The 22,716-nt window shown below is 42.4% G+C and overlaps 1 protein-coding gene across 1 annotated transcript; it reads left to right on the top strand.

The window, feature by feature from the left end:
- The first annotated feature begins 4,931 nt into the window (after positions 1–4,931).
- LOC111946342 lies at positions 4,932–21,086 on the top strand. The gene is made up of 6 exons (XM_023948992.1): positions 4,932–5,063; positions 5,152–5,336; positions 9,780–9,920; positions 14,740–14,875; positions 15,134–15,311; positions 21,061–21,086. Exons 1-6 carry the CDS (start codon positions 4,950–4,952, stop codon positions 21,084–21,086), a joined length of 780 nt encoding a protein of 259 aa, XP_023804760.1. The 5' UTR covers positions 4,932–4,949.
- The last annotated feature ends 1,630 nt before the right edge of the window (positions 21,087–22,716 follow it).

The following is a 22,716-nucleotide window of genomic DNA, read 5'->3' as shown; positions in this document are numbered from 1 at the left end:
GGGGAATTTCAAATTACATCCGTGGTTCACTTGAAACATCTCTCAAAAAAGGTTATGTTAAGGTCTATGACCTTGATATTTTGTTTGGGCCGACTGCATTTCCAGCATCTAGCTGGTAATGGCAGCTTTTAGGAAAAAAAAGCAAAAAGAATATGAGTATAACATTTTTTTTTCTTTTTTGCTAAAAATTAAATGTACACTAAAACTTTTAACAAACTTTTATATTAATCAAAATGTTTCCCTTTCAACCATCTCTGTACAGCTTGTTTTACCCAAAGCTTGCAGTAAAGTTGCTTTTTACATAAGGAGGATCCCATAGGATCAGTTAGAATTTATGTGTGCATAAATCCTTTTCACATGTTTGATTTGGCTGCTTTTATACAGGGTGCTCTGAGACAAACCAGAAACCGAAGTTGGATGTGCCTGATCAAGACGCGCAAAAGAAAAAAAAATTCCATAAAGAAGGAAACTGGTTGGTCCTGCTGATCCTGTTGACGGTAACGAAGCACAGAGCAGTCATGCATGACATTTTTTTTTTGTGTGTTATTTTTTTTTTTTGGTATACCAAGATAACTTAGAAATTATGTCAGAATGTATAGATCACAATTGTGTTGCATGAGGCAAACTGAAAAATTCATCTGGTCATCTGGTTATAACTATTTCTTTCTCTGACGAATATATATGTTCTTACTGCTGGGATCACTACAGAATGAATGTCAAATAAATAAACAATATTCATAAAGCAGTACATTGTCAATGGAATTTTGCCTTCTGATGTTATTCTGATTTTATTTATTATGCGCATCACAGGTTCAATGGCAATACATTGACTGATGAGCAAGACCCTGTTCTTTTTTATATTATGGCTACTTGATTGCAGTTTTAAATCATGAATACTTTTTCATTGGGATGTAAACAGTGAATTTTTATTTTGTTCATGACAAAAGCGTTAGGCCATATCTGTTTTACATGAGAGCAATTAATGTTTCATATTTTAATTATTCAATGATACATTAAATCTATTCAAATATGATCTAAAAGCACCTGAGGGATGCAAACAATATTTTGTCGTCATGATTCATAGTCTATATTGGTTATTGGTAGTGAAGATCTCAGTCACCATAGAAGTTTTCTTCTAATAATATTTGGCTCTTTCATTTATTACTGTATTTGTTTTGCCAAGACATCTGTGGTCAAACACCTTTTAAAGTCTCCTATGTTAATAACCACCAAAACCTTGCCATGCAGATTCTCGCACGTTCAGGTGCTTTGGAAAATTATGGCAAAATCTGCAAACAAATGTGGATAAAGAAAAGAGAGACAGAAAGCCCCCCACTCCTAAAGAATATATATATATATATATATATATATATATATATATATATATATATATATATACACGCCCCTCTCACCCTCCAAGCTCAGGTCCTCTACCCGAGGCCTTGGAGCTTGAGGGTCCTACGTGACAATGGCTCAGGCGGTTGAGTGGGTCGTCCAATGATCGAAGGGTTGGCAGTTCGATCCCCACCAGCCAAAACTGCCGTTGTGTCCTTGGGCAAGACACTTCACCCTCCTTGCCTCCAGTGTGGCTCCACTGGCGTGTGCATGTGTATGAATGATCCCGGTGATGGTCAAAGGGGCCGTAGGTGCGAAATGGCAGCCACGCCTCTGTCAGTCTGCCCCAGGGCAGCTGTGGCTACATCAGTAGCTTACCATCATCAAGTATGAAAGAGGAGTGAAGGAATAATGGACACAATGTAAGCGCTTTGCATTATTATTATTATTATTACGCAGTATCTTAGCTGTTCCTAGTACTGCGCTTTTCTGGACTGAGAGGTCTGAGGTCTTTCCAGGTATCTGTTGTAGCCACTCCTCCAGCTTGGGGGTTACTGCCCCAAGTGCTCCAATTACCACAGGCACCACTGTCACCTTCACTTTCCATGCTTTCTCCAGTTTTTCTCTGAGTCCCTGGTATTTCTTCAGTTTCTCATGTTCCTTCTTCCTGATCTTCCCATCGCTTGGCACTGCCACATCCACCACAACGGCTTTCCACTGTTCTTTATCCACCTCTACAATGTCTGGTTAGTTCGCCATTACCATCCTATCAGTCTGGATCTGGAAGTCCCACAGGATCTTTGCCCTCTCATTCTCTACCACCTTCGGAGGTGTTTCCCATTTTGACCTTGGGGTTTCCAGTCCATATTCTGCACACATTTCAGTTCTTATAACATGTTCTTATACAATTACTGGTATGCAGTCTGTTGGGACAACTATGTTGTAATATTTGACTATATAAATAAAATTGAATTGAATTGAACTGAATGTAACCTTTAGGCAGATGGGCCATAGAAGCAGAAGACAGCACCTGGTGCCACTCCTGTCAGATAAGAACAAAAAGCTGAGGCTACGATCACCAAAAATGAAACAATAGAAGATTGGAAAAATGTTCTCTGGTCTGATGAGTCTCCATTTCGGCTGCGACATTTAGATGGTAGGGTCAGAATTTGGTGTCAATAACATGAAAGCATGGAGCCATCCTGCCTTGAATCAATAAATCAGGCTGGTGGTGGTGATGAAATGGTGTGGGGGATATTTTCTTGACACACTTTAGGCCTGTAGTACAGAATAAGCACAGTTACAACGCCACAGCCTAACTAAGTGTTGTGGCTGACCTTCCAGTTACAACCACAGTGGACCGTATCTTCTGATGGCTACTTCCAGCAGGATAACGTGCCATGTCATAAAGTTAGAATCAACTCAGAATAGTTTCTTGAACATGACAATGAGTTCACTGGACTCAGATGGCCTCCATGGTCACTGGATCTGAACCCGTTAAAAGCCTAATCAATTATTAAAGATGGTTAAATTATTCATTTCTAATTATATTAATTCACTTGATCCAAAAAGTAATGATTAGTTATGTTTATTTCCTGATGGTGTTATTTTTAAATCATAAATATGATTTTTCTAATGAAAATAATCTGAACATATTTTAGACAACTGATCTGTATGTGATATGTTATTAGACAAAATAGTTATTTCTATTTGACACCACCACCTGATGACGACCCTGACGAAGGCGGAAGGTATTCCACCGAAAGATGTCGGTACGTTTTATAAAACAAACCAGTGTCTGATAAAAAATAATTTAAATACGCAGTATATTTATTTCTACTTTACATAATTATGAAGTAATTCATCATTGTCATGTGATTTCATTGATACTTAGGCATGCGTAATGACCTGAAACTGTGTTGGTAAGGCATTGATATCAGATGAAAAGTTATGAACCGGTTATTGATAAATCATGTAATAATATAATAATAAGGACTGATGTAAAGCTATGAAGTCAATTTTGTTGTTAACTATTCAAGCTGGGCCTATGATGGATTGGCAATTTGTCCAGGCTGTACCTGTCCTTACCCTAAAGTGGTTGAGAGGCACCAGCAACCACCTAATTGGGACTTATAATGGGTGGAAGGATGTTCCAAGCTGTTTTGGCCTAAAGCAGCATTGTTACTGGTGTAGCTCAGGGAGATCCAAGCTGATGAAACTTTGTTTAAAAAGCTCAAATGTCAACTAGTTGCCTAAAATTAGATTATATGGGGAAGTTTTGGAATACTATAACATGGAATCATTCTGTCAGAACAAATGAACTAACTAGGTACAGATTTTTTGTATCTGTTGGGAGACGATCCACTTGTATCAAGCACATCCTCATTCCTTTCCATTGAAGTTGTGGACGAATTTAAATCTATTTCCTGGTTCACAAGGGTTTTAAAAATGCTGACTGTTCCCTCTGTGCAGTGACTCTAAACATCGGTAGACGCTTAAGTTACACAACCCCCTAGTATTTTTCACTAAACATTGAACTTTTGGATTATTTTCAATGTTAGTCATTTGATCCTTTTACTATATTCTTATAATATTGAAATGCATGTCTTGTAAAAATGTATTGCCACTGTAATTTAATTTTATTGCTTTCATCAATACAGTTTTCACAAGGGACACATATCCACAACGGACAAATCTTTACTATCAATATTTACCTTTAAATACTTAAGGATTTATGATACTGAAAAAGCTGAAATTAGCACTGTGTTCTAGTTCAAATTTTCTTGTTTTAAAATTGTTTACAGCATTAAACTGTGGCACATTTGCAAATCCCACTTATGTGGTTTCACCGCTCACTCATGTCAAAAAGTCCTTGTATTTCTTTAAAGTTGTCAAAATGTTTTTGCAATGTTGCATAAAAGAAACCAGTTTGGTTGGTGTAGAGCCTTGTTTCCTTATGAGCAGAGCAGCAAATTTTAAACATAGATTAGCTCCTATTCTTGAATTTTTTCTAAGGGAAAAACATTTTTCCTGCACCCGTTTGTTTCCTCTCTGTCTTTATTAGGGGGAGTATATCAAAGGATCCCTTTTTCTTTTTTTTTTTGTCGGTTAAGGTAACCTGTTGTCTCCCTCCAGGAACCCCTATCTATAAAATTATATCCAAGAGACTCACTCATCAAGTACTTTGAATTGAAAAACATTTAAACATTAAACAGATTACAGTGCACTAAATTGTTATGGAGCATAAAATAAACCAGTACAGTTTTGTTTCCATCTGAACTTTAAACATAAATGAACCAATTCTTGAATTTTCTATAAGGGGAACACACCTTTTCTACACTTATTTGTTTTGATGTGCACTAATCAAGTACTTTTAATTGAAGAGCTTGAATTTAAACAAATTAAACTGCAGTGTAACTCTGAAAAAGTATTGGTGCATTCATACAAGTATCTGTAAAAATGTCACAATAGCTGGTGGTTTCCTACGTAATTCTTAGGCTTACCTGTTAGGGAAGTCTGGGCAGTGATAGAGGGAGGAGCAGAAAGTATCTGAAATATTTCTCATGCTGCTGTCTCTGCAAATGCTCAGGTTTGTGTAGGACGCCGCAGTCACCATGTTGCAGCAGCTGCTGCTGCTGCTGCTGGTTGGTAATACACTTGCCTCTCATTTTTATGGCACAATGATGACCTACTACCCAAAGGAAACCCAAGTAGATGGATCTGTCACAGTGAGTAGCACTGGTCTTCTTTGCAAACTGTTTTTACTTTGGTCTTTAGAATGTAATTGTAAAACTTTAAAACACTTCTATTCTCCAGGTTGTGGTGCGTTTTAAGACAGCCTATGACTCGTGCCAGTATTCAAATAGTTGGATTTGCAGTGGAAATTGTGGCAGTGAAAATGTGACAGCACATGAAATTCAGAATGTTACAAATGAGAACTGGTGCCAGAAGGAAGAAATCATGACCCGAGTGCTTCCCAACAACACTGGATTTACATTGCGGTGAGTCCAAATACAAATTTAATAATTGCAAAATTGTTCATAGTTCCCCTCAGTAAAACATAGTATACTCTTAAGTTTATTTCAGGTATACTTCAATATAAGTATATCAAGTATACCATAGACCGTGTATGTAAAGCGTAGGAAAAATATTAACTGAATACTTCTTCAGATTGAATCGTAACATCGTAAGTTTACAATACGTAGCTAGTACATAAAAAACTAAATTTTGAGTGTACTGCTTTATTTTTTAGTATAGACTAAGTACCGTAATTTCCGGACTACAAGCCGCTACTTTTTTCCTGCGCTTCCAGCCCTGCGGCTTTTTTAGTGACATGGCTAATTTATGGATTTAATTGGCGGCCGCCATGTACATGCTTTCGGACTCAGTGTATGGTTTGAATTCTCTATCCAACTCCAAGCAACAAGTCATTTATTTTTCAATACACCTCTTAGCAGCCAAACAGCATGCATCTCACTTCAGGTCTTAGACACTTCAGTCATGGTTCAACAAAAAGAAGCACGCATGCCCAGCCGCATCCCAGAATCCTTTGGTGCCATTAGACCCAACGTGCACGTGATCGCCAATACAATATGATGCAGCTTTCAAGTTAAAAGCAATCGTTAAAAGCAGTGTGAAAAAGTCCACCATCACCAACGGGTTTGGAAAAGCCGGTCAGCTGCGTGACGGAGAGAACAGCGCATGTGGGAATAACATCAGCCTTTATTTTGTCGAGACACGACTGGAAACACAATTTGACGTGCTTGTTTTAACTGTTTCTAAGGACTGAGCGGAATTTTGCTTTGAAAAGCTCACAGCCGCCGTGTGAGCTGGAGACCATGTTCTGCTGCTCGTTCACATAGAGCTGCGGGGCCGATGGCAGTCTGATGGCTCCCACACGTAACAACGAATCCGCCCCTCATCCACAAAACATTCAGTATTAAGTCCAATTGCTCTGCACAGACACGATTTGCTCCGTCCACCGGCGCAATGGGGACGAAGCGCTCCTCCTTAGAGCCGCCCTGGCCAGGGGTGTCGGAGAAGATGGGAAAGGGAGACAAAGAGCCCGCTTGGCGAGCGCGGAGCGCAGAGGCGTCCGTGGAGCAACAGTGTTTGTTGTGGAAGGAAACCTCTGACGCACGCGCCGCCCTGAGGCAAGCGTATCGCGCTGAGGCGCGCGCTTTTCAGTCGCCGCTGCTTTATTTTACTGGTGTGTTTTTTTTAACCAGCCCCGTTACCACCATAATGCTGCCGCGACACAAGCGGAAGGAGAGCTGCTCTCCCGTTCGCCCCTCCATCCACTGCTGTTCCTTTCTCATTCTTAAACACGTACAACAGTGTGGCAAGCCGGGTTAGACCCGCCTTTAGCCCCTAAGACTCATGGGAAATGGGGTATCGCAGATGTAAATTTCCTCATCAAAACTGAGGAATGTAATATTTATTATATGATTACTGTTTGTAATTTTATGTATGATACCTAGATTGTCAATAAGTAAAAAAAAAATTTAAAAAATTAAAATAAAAAAAACCATAACTGAGGAACTTGTCAACAGAATAGATGTGCATGCTGTGTGGCAGCTGTGAGTGCATTCAAGTACATGAGCCTGAGGCAAGGCTGTCTCCTCCCACAGCATGCTAATTAATTGCACTCGGTCTGGGAGTTAGGACGTGATTTATCAGGCTGACTATATTGCGTAATGCATGCGGCTTGTGCACTGACGCGGTTTGTGTGTGTACAAAAGAAGTTAAACACGTGGAGATGGGGTGGGTGCGGCTTGTAATCGGATGCGCTTTATAGTCTGGAAATTACGGTGTACATCTAGTACTCTTATATAGTCTACTTTTTGGACTGACTGACTGACCAAATCTGGAAAATTCTCTAAAATTTTACAAACTCAACTAGTGACAACTGTCTGTAACTGGAATAACTTTACAAAATATTATTAAAAAATAAAGACTTCTTAGTATGTATATAAATACTTTAGAAATATTCTTGCTTAAAATCGAGATGCAAAGGTTTTGCAAATCTTAATGGTAAATACTGAAAGATCCAAGTGAAGATCTGTCATGGAAAACATTTTGGTGCACAAGATATGGAGTCCTATACTGTTCATAATTAAATAAATAAATATTTGATTAAATAAATAAATGTGACCTCATGCAAATACACAGTCAACCAATAAATCTCTCATAAATATATAAAAAGACCATGAAATGGTGAAAAACCTGCACACTGATTTTAAATTAGCCATTATATTATTCAATATATTTCATTTTGCTTTAAAACATGTTCATTATTTTAAAACAGCATTTTAAAATATTCATTTTTAATCATGTGGAATATTATTATAATTCTACGTCTTTTTTCAGAGCCTTGGATTTCAAAATCAATATTTTCCAAAGTAGCTTTGTTTTTATTTCATGTTGCTGTTTTTCACAATGGCGTATTTATTTCATGAAGAGCTTTTTCAGGGGAATGGGTCTATCTGTCAATCAAACCAGACAAGGCGGAGACACTTTTGTGATTGGCTATTCCTTTACTCAGACATGAGCAGCAGCACCCTGACTACATCGATCGAAGACGCTTCAGTGAACGTGACGGCGCGATGCCCACTCCTCAACACTAGGGGGAGTGTGCACCTCAACACATTCACAGTGTTACCAGAAATTGGGCAGTTTTGGTTCTAAATTTGCGGATAAAAGTGGCTTTGGGCGAGTGTGCATAATTCGGGTGATTTTGTGGTCGGTTCTGCAATTTTCATCTTCTCATGAACATCTAGTAGTGGCCTAAGTTAAGCTGAGTGGCTGTTGGACTTTCACAAAACTTCTGTGAACTGGAGTTCAATAAACGCACCATGCCGCGTGTGGGAGGAGCTAGCAGCTAATGCTTTAGCCTGATAGCCACTTGGAGAGATTGCCTGTGTTTATCTCACTTAAAATGCATGGATGCACAATGCACACGGAGAATGTTAAGAGATCAGGTTTATTTATTTGGAATAGTTCCACAACAATGTTTCCATGTTTGAGTTCATGAGATCATCCCAGAGAGTCTTCAGCTCCTGCAGTCAAACTATGTGATATGTCTGTTACTTATAAATCAGAGCGCCCAGCGCAAAAAGTGTGTGTGTGTGAGCGCAAGTTAAGTTAAGGGTCTGTTGTTCAGTTCGCCGGAAAAGTAATAATAAAAAAGTATATCCAAAGTATAGAGACTGAATCTTTTAATAACCCGCTCTGAGAGGTCCGAACGGGGAAGTGATCCCAAATCAAACCCCGGATCTCCGCTGCGTTTTACAACCAGAAAGAGAAACTTTCGCAGGAAAGGTTCAACATTTTCCCCAAGAGGAGAAAAAAACAGAGGACCTGATTTATAATCATTGTCTCAATGAAAATAGAAAAAATATCATAAGGTTCAGGAGGCCCGAGCAGGCTTGTTCCCCTATCCACTGCTGTCTGGTCCGACTCTTTGTCGGTCCGCCAGCTCGCCTCCTGCGAGCCGACATAAGGCACGATGACGTCCGACTGGATCTGTGAGCTCAGACAGCAGAGCTGTTAGCTGCAGAGCAAAGGAGAGCTGAGTGAATGGTGTAAGAGTCAGGAGTGTTTCACGGGGAATTCGAGACGTGGACGACCGGAGCTCCATTGGAAAAACCCTCAAACTACAAAAACAGAATCGTCCATGTTTGCATATTTTGCTGCAGACAGATAGTTTGTATCAAATGTCAGCAAAGCCGCGCGGATATCGCTGAAATATGCCATCTATCTGACTGGCACACCGCAGAGCGGGTATCGAGGAATATGAGTCGATTTCCATGGATGAGCCAATGAGCGTTTAGATCCCGCCCACTTTCACTGATTGACAGAAAGACCCATTCTGCTGAAAAAGCTCTTCATGAAATAAAAACGCCATTGTGAAAAACAGCAACATGAAATAAAAACAAAGCTACTTTGGAAAATATTGATTTTGAAATCTAAGGTTCTGAAAAAAGAAGTCGAATTATAATAATATTCCACATGATTAAAAATGAATATTTTAAAATGCTGTTTTAAAATAATGAACAGGTTTTTAAAGGAAAATAAAATATATTGAATAATATAATGGCTAATTTAAAATCAGTGTGCAGGTTTTTCACCATTTCATGATCTTTTTATATATTTATGAGAGATTTATTGGTTGATTGTGTATTTGCATGAGGCCATATTTATTTATTTAATCAAATATTTATTTATTTATTTATGAACAGTATAGGACTCCATAACAATAAAGTACATTTGTTTTGCTATGTGTTCATTTATAAGGAAAAAAAGTGAGGCAGGCCTTTATGACTCCATGTTTTATTAAATAATTTGTGTTCTATTAAGAGATAAACAAGGATCTAAGTTTTTGCAGAATTTGTGTAGTACTTTAGACTAGTGTTCATTGTTTGCCACATGTTCTTTCCCTGCAGATTTTCTGGTGGAAACTGGATAAACAACATAAGAAATGGTGTTGTATTATGGGGTGCAGTGACTCAAGTTGAACTAAGAAACCGTTCTGATACCGGCAAAGCAAACACTTCTCCTCAAACCACAATTCTGCCATCAGTCAGGTAAGTGAACTCAACGTTCCATTTTTTAAACCTATTTGCAAGAACACACCACAATATTTGTGACAGACATTAATGAATAAAATCAGCATTCATGTAATAGGAAAAAGAAAACATAATGTCATACAATGAAAAACATTTTGTTGTGAGCATTTTTGAGAACTGTATTTATGTATGACAGACATACAAAGTTTGTCTAAAAACAAATGAACTGACTTAGTGTGATGTAAATCTTGAGCACAAAAAGGAGCAATTTGTGTAAGACTCATTAATTTACACAATATTTTGGTTATTGAAACTATGTTCTTCTTTTATCCCTAAAACTTCTTGTTTGTTGACACAGACGTTTCGGCAGCTGTCACCACACAGCTTTGAGCCGAGAATCGTGTCTGCCCTCTTGTGGAGTAACAGAAAAATAGCATATCATAAGACATACATACATCCTCAATAAAATGCAGCTGTCATCAGGATAGAAGACAAATGTGAGAAATAAACCTCCAGGAGTTTACTTTAAGTGAACATAATGTCCAATAATATTTCTTTCTTAACATGTGGTTATGATTGACCTCATAGATTAGTACACCTACCAGGAACTTAATTAGGTCCACTTTCCTAGTACTGGAAACCTTCCTCAGAGAGTTTGGTCCATATTGACATGTTATCACACAGTTGCTGCAGATTTGCACACCCATGATGCCAATCTCAAGTTCTACTTCCCCAAAGATGCTCTTTTGGGTTGAGATCAGGGGCCTCATTTATAAACGTTGCGTACGCACAAAAGAAGGCGTACGCCACTCTCTACGCAATAGTTGAGATTTATAAAAAGCAAACTTGACGGGAAAATGTGCGGTCCTTCACGCAAGCTCTGACCCAGGCGTACGCACAAAAACGGGTGAAAGGAGAAACGGCGACGCCGTCGGCAGATGGAAGAAACACGTGAAAGTGAAAATGACAATACTGCCTCTCATAAATAACATGAAGAGTTCACAACGCAAGTCTTACAATTAACAGCCTACACAAACACCCGTTGGACCGATCAGCAGTGAAACAAACAAAAAAATCAAACGAAAATTACAAAAGAAATTCAAATGAACACTTATTTGCAAAAAGAAAAGTGAAATATTTTCTGCAATATTGGCATGTTGTGCAATTCATCCTCATAAATAATATATTTAACAGAACGAAATAATGTACAAAACTGACATTCCCGTTAATGTGTCCGTCTGGCGGAGCAGATATAGGTGCAGACAGACAGATGGATAGATAGAGAGAGATGCATTAATTCTCCACTGGGGAAAGTTGTTTTCATAGTAAAACGTTTCTTCATAAGCTACAGAATTACGGTATTCATGCATATGCCTTTAGTTTGTTTTATTTTTGATAAAACCATGTATGGCGTATGTCTCGACCATTCAGAAAGCAACAAGAAATTACATTTGCGCTGAACAATTTCCCATTTCCACGTCGATTATTACCGACATCTGTAGCTTGTCAGATGTAATTAAATGGAGGGAAATAAAATGCCCCATCACAATGCGTAATGACGCACAATGGCTGATCTTGCGCTCTTAGAAGATGTGGCAAATGGAAGAATTCGGAGTGAACGCATCTTTAAACAGCAAGGAGACTTGTTCGCAAACGAGGACGAGTGGCTTATGAGCCGGTTCCGACTTCCTCTGCGGGCTTTTGGGGGTGTGTCACCCCGTGCATCTGGCGCGTCGGTGTCCCCCTCCGCCTCAGTCACCACTCCACTTAAAAGGGATTCCCCAATTATTGCCGCCAGTCTCTCATCAGGAGGGGTCAGCTCCGGTGTAAGCTCCCCCCCCCCCCCCCCCCCCCACACACCCGTGGCAGACACGGGTGTGTGTGTGTGTGTGGGGGGGGTCAGCGCTAGACGTTTTTTTGCCTTGACTTTGATGTCCGACCTTTTCTTTTTTATTTCGGCCACGGTCCGAGGTTGTGGGGCTAAAGGCATTTAAGGCGTCTGCCACCGTTTGCCACTCACGTGCCTTTTTGGCATTAGTAAGGCCACACTGTGCCCTCCAAACAACATTATTCTCCTCTTTTCCACCTCGCCAACGATAACTTCTACTTCACATTGAGAGAAGTTACGTTTTTTTGATTTTCTCTCCGTGTTTGGCATGGTTTCGCAATCAATGAATATTCATTTGTGGGCGTTTCACGGACTATTTATGGGCAACTATAGGCGTGTCATGAGGCCGCAAAAGCTGCGCAGCATTTAGAATTGGTTGTGATTTATTAAGAGAAAGATGCGTAGGATGTGCGTGCGCACGGTTTTATAACTCCGAATATTTCTGTGCGTACGCACATCCTATGTTTCATCCGTACGCCACTTCTGACGCAAATCCTACACAAAGTTTTATAAATGAGGCCCCTGGTGACTGTGAAGGCCATTTGAGTACAGAGAACTCGTTGTCCTGTTCAAGAAACCATTCTAAGATGAATCCATCTTTATGACATGGCGCATAATTGGAGGGATGTGGTCAGCAAAAAGGTTTAAGTAGGGTGTGGTGTTGTAACAATGCTCAATTGGTACTAAGTGGCCCAAAATGTGCTAAAAAATCTCCCCCACACTATGACACCTCCACCACCAGCCTTAAGCATTGCTGAATGGCAAGATGGATTCATGCTTTCATGTTGTTCACACCGAATTCTTATCCTACCATCCGAAAGTGTCGCAGCAGAAATAGAGACTAATGACTTAATGGAATCCTCTCAGGGTGGCTCGGCTTGTGGGATCCCAGCAATGGCCGGGCGAAAGAGAATGTGTGTGTGTGTGTTAGAGTGCATGGTGGGGGACAGGCCTGGGGGCTATCTCGCCGGGGCCTGCTAGCTGCATGCCTTTTAACTAGAACCAGAAAGAAGGAGCACATTACTCCAATTTTGAAGTCTTTGCACTGGCTCCCAGTCAGCTTAAGGATCGATTTTAGGGTTCTTTTATTCATAGAACCTTAACCTTTTAAGTTTCAATGGAACTTCACCCTCATTTTTATCAGATTTACTTTTGGAACAGCCTGCCTGAGGACGTGAGGGCTTCAGCCACTGTGGAGGTTTATAAGAAAAAACTTAAAACACATATTTTTAGTAAAGCTTTTACATAGTTTTTAATTGTCCACGTGATTTATCGTATTTTTTTATTCTATCTCTGGGAAGCACTTTGAGATGCTCTGTAGCATGAAAAGCCCTATATAAATAAAGTTGAATTTGGGCCTCACCCTCCCTTTTTTACATTGAGAAGGGCATCGGGGCAGATACGGTAGGAGGGGTTAAGGAAAGTATTGGGTGAGGGAGTGGTAGAGGATAGTGTAGTGGGGGGGGGGGGGGGGGGGTATCTGTGGTTGCATCTTGATCTTTGGACTGCTAGGGTCGGGCGCCGGGGCTGGCCTGCGGTGACGAAGATCCGGCTGGGTGGTGGGCTGGGTCCTGGCTCCGTCCTTGGCCCGCATCGCGGTGTCCAGCGCATGATGGCCCCAATGGCTGCCCCCTGTCCTGTGGCCTTGGGGCCCTGACACCAGGGTTGACTATTCTCCCCGGTGCCTCTGCACCTGGCTGGGAGGGTGGACGGTCCCCCCCTCCCCCCCGCTCGGGCTGCGTGGGTCCCGTCGTCATGGGGTGCTCTGGGCCCGGGGGTCTCCTGCTCCCTCTCTCCTGGTCTGGCTGGTCGGCCTGGGGAGGATCTGTTTCCCCTAATGAACACATAGTACACTTCGGCAGGGTGCTTGCATCTCCACCCCCACGTGCACCTGCACACTGTCACACTGCTCCCTGTCTCCTTTATCCCTCGCTCCTAACTCACAGTGTATTGATGGGCAGATGTCTTCAGCTTATCTTAGTGTTGTAATTTCACCCTAGATGTAACTTTTGTCTTTCCAGCAGATCTAGTATAAATGCTATGAAGCCTAAAATCATAACCAATTCAAATTAGCAACTTGGCACTTTCATCCCCTTACTTTATCCCCCTCTCTCTTTTTTCTTCTTCTACCCCTCCCCCTTTCACATTCTTCCCTCTCTCTTCCCTCTGTAAAAAAAAAAGAAAATACATATTTAGAACATAAAATGTAAGAAAAGAAATGGAGACTCATAAGACCAGACAACAGTTTTCCAATCTTCTATTGTCCAGTTTTGGTGAGCCTGTGTGAATTGTAGCCTCAGTTTCCTATTCTTAGCTGGCAGGAGAGGAACCTGGCATGGTCTTTTGCTGTAATAGCCCATTTATCTCAAGGTTGGACGTGTTATACGTTCAGAGACAATCTTCTGCAGACTTCGGTTGTTACCAATGGTTATTTGAATTCCTGTATTCGTTCTATCAGCTGGAACCTGTCTGGCCATTCTCCTCTGACCTCTGGCATCAACAAGGCATTTCTGTTCTGTGAACTGGATAATTTCTCTTTTTTGGACCATTTTCTGTAAACCCTAGAGATGGTTGAAGGTGAAAATCCCAGTAGATAAGCAGTTTCTGAAATACTCAGACCAGCCCATCTGACACCAACCATCTTCACAGTCAATTCAGTCACCTTTCTTCCTGATGCTCATTTTAAACTGCAGCAGATTGTCTTAACCATGTCTACATGACTAGATGCAATGAGTTGCTCCCATGTGATTAGCTGATACGAAAGTGTGTTAAGGAGTAGTATGCCTTATAAAGTGGCTAGTGAGGGTGTAACCTCTTTTTACCTTAAACGTAGTTTATTAAATTTCAAGTCTGAAAAATATTTTTTATCTTTCTAGTTTTCTACAAACATTTTTATAGCATAAGGTAGTTCAGTAACATCTCATCACTTTGTCCTGACTTTTTCTTCAGAGTTCCTTCAAACTGTCCAAGAGATTACAGTTTGCTGGCCTTTGATCCAGATGGAGATGAAGTTAAATGCAGATATGGAAACTCTCCTGAGGAGTGTGCCAACTGTAACACACCCAGTGTTCTCACACTGTCACCAGTGGGTAACTTATTGTGATATGCAAAATAACAAAAATAAAAAAAATTATAATTATTTTTCCATTCCTTCAGAATTCAGTAATGTTACATCAAATTTGAAGAAACCTGTATTGTAAAAGAAAGTAGTTTGATCTGTACCTTTGTTTATCTGATGATTATTTATTATTAATTTAATGATTTTCAGCATAAAGTCATCTTAAAAATCTTTACTGTCAAAAGCATACTTTGACTTCTTTGTTTTTTTCACTTCATGCTGCAGGATTGTACTCTGTCATTCAGCCCCACCTCAACTAGCAATGAAGGTCCATATGCAGTGCAGCTGGTGCTGGAGGACTTTCCCAAGCAGAACATCAGTCTGACTCAAACCAACGGTTCTCAGGAACTAAAAACTACCAACCAGGTCATCAGCAAGATTCCCCTTCAATTTGTTTTAAGAGGTACAATCTCAGTTTTTTTAATGGGAATACATATATATATATATTTGTCTTTCTGTGTTTGTCTAGTACTTGTTTTTTTGTTTTTTTTAACTTGTCCTGTCCAACAGCTGGGCAGGCAGATGAGAACTGAGGGCATCTTGTGTTGGACATATTTTATTTTAACAACAGGGGTTATTAATCTTCAGACAAACCAAAGGTATGTCTGAAAAAACCACTTTTGTAATTGAGGCCAAACTTTTTTAATTTCAATCATGTTTGAAAATCTGTGGTGTTGGACCGGACGGAAAAGGAAAGAAGGGAAGAAGAGAGAGGGATGTTAGAGAGGGGGGGGGGGGTAGGAGAGTGATAATAGGAGGGGGGGGGGGGTAAGACCATGAAGCAGCATAGAGCAGCAAGTTTACTGGTTGTTTATCATTACGGTAAGGTACAAATGTAGTACAAAAAGGGCGGGGCCTGTCCACACACACACACACACACACTGAAATGTTATCAACACACCTGCTTGCTGCAAAAATGTCCACATGTCAACATGTACACAAAACAGATAGTGTTCACACACGCATACTTATGCCTTTAAACCAACTAGTGTGAAATATTTCATTCATTCAATCATGCAAACTATTAGTGCAAAGGTGAGCTAACACCTGTGCTCAGGTGAGTGTTTATGTTCTTCTAAAATGGATGGTGGAATGTGAAAAGAAGGAGGGAGAGTGCCCAGCCATCCCCACACCAAGACCTCCGCCGCAGCAGCCGCGGCAGCCGCGGCAGCCGGAACCCCCCAACGTCACACGTCAGCAGGCAGGGAACAACCGCCGCCCGGGCGACCACATCCGCCACTCAGGCCAGGGCCAGCAGGACCGCCGCGAGGCCCCCAGAGCCAGAGAGCAGGGAGGCATGGGGGAAAGAGAGCGCCGCCCCAGCCCAACCAGGAGAGCAGCCCCCCCGCCGCGCCGGGAGAGCCAAACGCAGGGCCACACCCGAGAAGGGCGCCCACAGACCCAGACGAGCACCCCATCACCACCCTGAAGTTCCGGGCATCCCCCCGCCCCAACCCCAGGTACGAGCCAGGAACACCCAAGGGAGACCCGCTCCGCACTCCAGGCAGCCACCCACCTGGCCCACGGCTGGTCCAGGGAGGAGCAAGGCAGGGGCCAGCCGGCCCCGCCCAGGAGGGGAGCACCCTGGGGAAAAGGGGGGCCCACAAGGGGTGTTGTAAACATGGCCCGACCAGGCTCGGCCACAGTTGGAAATTTGGCAGGGCCCAGTGCTCAGGGGCAAGGACCAGGACCCACCCCACAGGGACACGGACACCCCCGGCCCAGGTGTAATGTGAACACCCCCCCGTGCGCGGAGAGAGCACCGCCAGGCCCAGGAAACGGGCACCCAGGGGACACGGCCGCCGTTGGCAAGGGCCCCGTACCCCCCACCAGGGAATGGGTAGGGTCCCACCTTCCTTTGTAAAATGTGTGTGTGTATGTGTGTTTGTGAGGGTGTGTGTGTGCATGTGTGTGTGTTTATGTTTGAATGTATATTTTGAGGAGTAAAGGGTGTGTGTACTAAGGGGGTTGCAGTTAAAATTGGCGGGTAGGACACTGAGGGGACACTCCTGATTACTCACAGTGATGTCCCCTCACCCTCCCCACCAAGGGGCCCTAAATGTCAAGGGTGTGGTTAAAATTGTCGGGTAGGGTGCTAGGAGGACATCTGCTGCTTGCTGGCAGTGATGTCCAAGCACCCCCCTACCAAGGTCCCTACATGTCTAAGGTGCAAATAAAACCGAAAGATGGGGGGCCCACTCCATACGGCAACCATGGGAGGGGGGACAACTGCCAAGTAGCCTTCCCCCCCCAAGACGCATCGCAGGCTAAACCCCCCACCCCCTCACCCTAATATGAGGTTATATGAGGAAGTGGGTAAGTTGGGGACAGCTGGTAGACTGTCTCCTGGTGGTCAAACAGCTGTCCCCTAGCCCCCCCCCCCAGCATAGGGGCCAGGTCCCCACATTCCAGGGGCCTCATCCCCAAAGGCGCCGACACCCCAGGCCCAGCACCACCTACCCCACACAGAGAGGAGCCAGAAACCGCCGCCCCCCCCCGGAGCAAGCCCAGGCCCCCACCCCCAAGTGCCGGCCCTAGAAGAACTCTGGTCAGGCCTCGACGGGTCCGAGGCAGCCACCCACCTGGCCCACGGCTGGTCCAGGGAGGAGCAAGGCAGGGGCCAGCCGGCCCCGCCCAGGAGGGGAGCACCCTGGGGAAAAGGGGGGCCCACAAGGGGTGTTGTAAACATGGCCCGACCAGGCTCGGCCACAGTTGGAAATTTGGCAGGGCCCAGTGCTCAGGGGCAAGGACCAGGACCCACCCCACAGGGACACGGACACCCCCGGCTCAGGTGTAATGTGAACACCCCCCCGTGCGCGGAGAGAGCACCGCCAGGCCCAGGAAACGGGCACCCAGGGGACACGGCCGCCGTTGGCAAGGGCCCCGTACCCCCCACCAGGGAAGGGGTAGGGTCCCACCTTCCTTGCAAAATGTGTGTGTGTATGTGTGTTTGTGAGGGTGTGTGTGTGCATGTGTGTGTGTTTATGTTTGAATGTATATTTTGAGGAGTAAAGGGTGTGTGTACTAAGGGGGTTGCAGTTAAAATTGGCGGGTAGGACACTGAGGGGACACTCCTGATTACTCACAGTGATGTCCCCTCACCCTCCCCACCAAGGGGCCCTAAATGTCAAGGGTGTGGTTAAAATTGTCGGGTAGGGTGCTAGGAGGACATCTGCTGCTTGCTGGCAGTGATGTCCAAGCACCCCCCTACCAAGGTCCCTACATGTCTAAGGTGCAAATAAAACCGAAAGATGGGGGGCCCACTCCATACGGCAACCATGGGAGGGGGGACAACTGCCAAGTAGCCTTCCCCCCCCAAGACGCATCGCAGGCTAAACCCCCCACCCCCTCACCCTAATATGAGGTTATATGAGGAAGTGGGTAAGTTGGGGACAGCTGGTAGACTGTCTCCTGGTGGTCAAACAGCTGTCCCCTAGCCCCCCCCCCCCCCCCCCCCCAGCATAGGGGCCAGGTCCCCACATTCCAGGGGCCTCATCCCCAAAGGCGCCGACACCCCAGGCCCAGCACCACCTACCCCACACAGAGAGGAGCCAGAAACCGCCGCCCCCCCCCCCGGAGCAAGCCCAGGCCCCCACCCCCAAGTGCCGGCCCTAGAAGAACTCTGGTCAGGCCTCGACGGGTCCGAGGCAGCCAACCAGCCGGGGCAACCGCCGATTGCCTCAGCGGAGACCCAGACCCGTCAACCCCCTAAGGTCCCGTACCAATAGTGGGCTCCCCCTCTCCCCCAGAACGCCCCCCCTCAGGACAGGGCCGACAACCCCCCCCCCCCACCCCACCCCACCCCATACCCCGCAGCCGAAGCGGAAGACATCCGGAGGTCCCAAGAGGGTTGTCCCGTCCCGTCCCAGAGCCAGGGAAGGGTTGATCCCAGCCTCAGGTGTAGATGGGCAGCCCATCCAGCGCCGCTGGGCCCTCCCCCCCCGAGCAGGGCCCCCCACCAACCCCCCCCCCCAGCACAGGCAAGGGGACCACCGCCCCAAGCCAAGCCAGACCACCACTCCACCCCCCCACCACGCACTTCCACAACCAAACACAGAGGACCACACAGCGCCCCAGCCCGCCCCACCCAGGTACCGGACCGACCCCCCGACCAACGGAGCCCCCGACCCCCACCCTGAACCACGGCAGAAGGGCAAGGAGCAGCGACGACCAGGCCTCCCACCCCCCAAATCATGGAATTAGCCAAGGGAGACCAGAATTCTTTCAAATTTACTTGAACTTTGGGCTGACATTTTTTCCAAGCTGATATGATCAAGCAGCAGATTTCTGTTACGACTTACATTTATATTTTTCTTGTTTTTCCAATTTATTAAAATAGTTTTTTAGCAATACAAAGAGTTATGAAAATAATAGATGTCTAGTACTTTTAATGTTAGCACGACTAACCTTGTTGCCTTTTTGGATTTCTCCAGTGGATCCAGCTGTATCATCTTGCACTGAAGGAGTCAATCTACCAAAGTTTCTGCTTCCAACTCCACCAAACAGAGCTCAACTGATTGCAATTGTCAATCGGGAGCTGGAAATCCCAATCAAAGCACAAGCAACTAACTCCAGGTTAAAAAAAAGAATTGAAAACAAAGATTTTTAAAAACTTTAGTCAGTCCAACATCACACATTGGACAATAATCTGAGGATCTCTCACATTAATTCTCTGAAATCCTTCCTCTTGAAGCATCTCTAACCTGCTGTTCAGCGGGCCGTACAACATTCTTCAGACTACCTTGGGATCAGGAAACTTCACCTTAAAATGGATCCCAACTACACTTGAAAATGGAGACAGCCACCCTATCTGTTTTGTTGTCCAGGCAACATCAAGGTGACACGTTTGTTATTTTTTTGATTAACAATGCAAGCCTACTATTATATTTCTTTAAGAAAAGTTATCATTTATTTGCAAGTCAAAGGATATTGGCTTTAAGTCATAGCAAGCAGAATATGACTCCTTCAATGGCAAAAAATTAGTAAGCTTTTAATAAGCTTATTGTCAGTCAAATACTCATAGAGACCAATTCAATTACAGTCAAATAAGGGTTTAAAGTACATGTGTCAAGCTTCAGGCTTTAAGGCTAGTGTCCCACTGTTCTCGGTTCAGTTCACTGTCTTGTGTAAGGACTCTAGTTTTATTTATTTTTTTTGCCTGTGCCCTTTGTGTATGATCCAATTGTATGGATTTCTGACATACCTCACCTGCTAAATGACAACTATTGTCTTTTGTTTGTGTAATGGATGCTGGATTTATGGTCTTTAGGAAACTTTTGTCCAAACTGGGAAGAAAATACCTTTTACCTGCCAACAAGCAATCATCTTTCCTCACAGAGCCATCATTAACAGTGTTGCCAGATTGGGCGGTTTTCCACCAAATTTCAGGGTTGCTTTTTTTTTTTTTTTTTTTTTTTTTTTTTATTGCATGACCTAACTTTCCATTTAATAAGTAATATATGTTTTTTGTTTTTTTAATGTTTGGATCTGAAATAAAGGTGCACTGAAAAGACGTAAGGTGAGACAGGAAAGAAAAACAAATGTTAGTATTATTGAGGTAAATGAAAAAGATTATTTGTTTTATGAATATTTATACATTTTTGGAATAATCTCAGGTGATAGGGCATTTCATTTTTTTTTAATGTTTTACCAACATTTGAAAAAACGTTGATATTCAGAATAATGTTTTGAAAAATCCAACCACACTTTATTACATTTCACAAGGATATTTACTTATACTTTATTTCACTTCAGTTCATAAAATTCATGAAAAGTAAAAAATGCAAGAAAAATGTACACTTTTATCGATATGTTGATTTATTTTCTTAAATCTTTTTTTATTATTCCTGATTTTTAAGTTTAAGTGGCCGGGATAGGCTCCAGCAGCCCCGTGACCCCGAAAGGGAAAAACGGTTAAGAAAATGAATGATGAATGAATGTTTAAGTAAAAAAGGGGAGGGGGCGGTACATGAGTGCATGTTTGTTCTTTTGTTGTTGTTAATAAAGTTCAATTGGAATCCATTATTTACTCTAACCGACTACAAAATATGGATGTGAAAATGTTGGACTTTCAATAATAATGTATAATTGATGATTAATTACTGTTAATTGTGGATAACTATTCACTGTTAATTTTTTTGGGTGACTTTTAGATTACTTTTGGGCTAGAAAACCGTGAACTATCTGGCAACACTGTTTATTACCTACTCCACAAAATCATGGATTTTTGTTGTTTCATTTTCATTCATCCTCTCTATCCTAAACTCTTGCTGGTGAGAAAAAAAAACATTCTGTCATTTCTTCCCAAAGATCCTGCTTTCTTGTCAACAACTGGCTTCGCTCCTGCAATTCTTTCAAGGCTTTGCAAATCAACTCTTTCATAAAAATCCTGATGTCTATTTCTTTTTGGTTCCTGAACAAATCATTTTCACTTTTCAAGCAAAATGATATACCTAATGACTGGCTTCAATCATCAGGTTACTTCTCCTGCCGCCTAGAGAAGTCATTTCTTTCTGGGGTCATCAGACTCTTTCTGTGACATTTTTAGAGAGGGATAAAAATCTAGGTAACCACAATGTCTGGTTGAAATTTTGATTTTTGATAATTTACATGACTATGTCTGTAAGATGATATTTTAGTTAAATACTCTGAAAAATGTTTTTATCTTTTCTAGATGAATATTTATGAAAAGTTGCTGCTCTCTTTTTCTTTATTTATTATTCATCTATTGATAACTTTTTGCCAAAAGCCCAAGCCCAATAATAGATGAATTCACACACTAAAAATCACAGAATTTTAAAATAAATATAGCAAATAAATAAATAAACTGGAAATATTATACAACAGAAGTTCAATATTTCAGACATTCACACTTTTGATATTGTGTTGCTTCAGAGCACCGGTCTGACAAAACGATGTGTTATGTAGAGTTAAACATTATTCACGACTGTAGCTTCGTTTAGGTTGTTAGTTGTTTATATTACGATTTCTGCTATCAGAAATGCGTTTTTTACATAAAAGGGGAACAACTTTTGCTTGACATGCACGCATTAATATCATATATTGACATCCTTAAGATACAGTTAAATGAAATAAGTCTTACACATTCCTTACTGAGAATAAATAACATTGACATCGAATGACTTGCTTTCACAGCTCAAACATCATGTATCACTCTGATCTGCGGTGCATTGTTGTCAACGTTGGACAAAGTAAGTGACATTTCTGTTCATTCTTTGCTATTTGTGAAAATCTCCATGCAGTTGAATTCCCAAAAGAATCTGTTATTAATGCTTAACTCACATTGACAAGTTAGTCACTCGTACTTAAAGTGCTGTTGTTTAAAAACAATCTATTGAAGTATAATTTTCTCTTTCAGCTCCACAAAATGTGAAAAGCCTAAAGGTTACAGAAAGAAACCAGACAAGCATCACTCTGCAGTGGGATAAAGTAGAATACAATGTTAACTTTTTAATAAGCTTCGAAGACAAAGAGAAAAACATTAGTACACTACATGAAGATGGACCATTTCAAGTTACTATTCCATCTCTCACTGCTGCAACTACGTACACATTCACTCTGTTCTCTGTGTTTGAGAACATTAAAAGCAGTGGAATAAGCCTCAAAGCATCAACAGGTAAAATTAAGTTTTACTAAACGCTACAAAACACATGATAGCAGTAAATGTGTTGTAGTAACAGCACATAGTCTAGTTGAAAAACTTTATCTAACTAAATCTTTTTGGTGATTTTTTTTTAATACAAACAGTTGAATTTACTGGGTTACATTTTTTTGGTATACAATTTTGT

This window comes from Oryzias latipes, chromosome 18 (genome assembly GCF_002234675.1).
Source record: "Oryzias latipes chromosome 18, ASM223467v1".
In the NCBI taxonomy this organism is placed as follows: domain Eukaryota; kingdom Metazoa; phylum Chordata; class Actinopteri; order Beloniformes; family Adrianichthyidae; genus Oryzias; species Oryzias latipes.
This window is presented reverse-complemented; position numbering and strand designations above follow the sequence as displayed.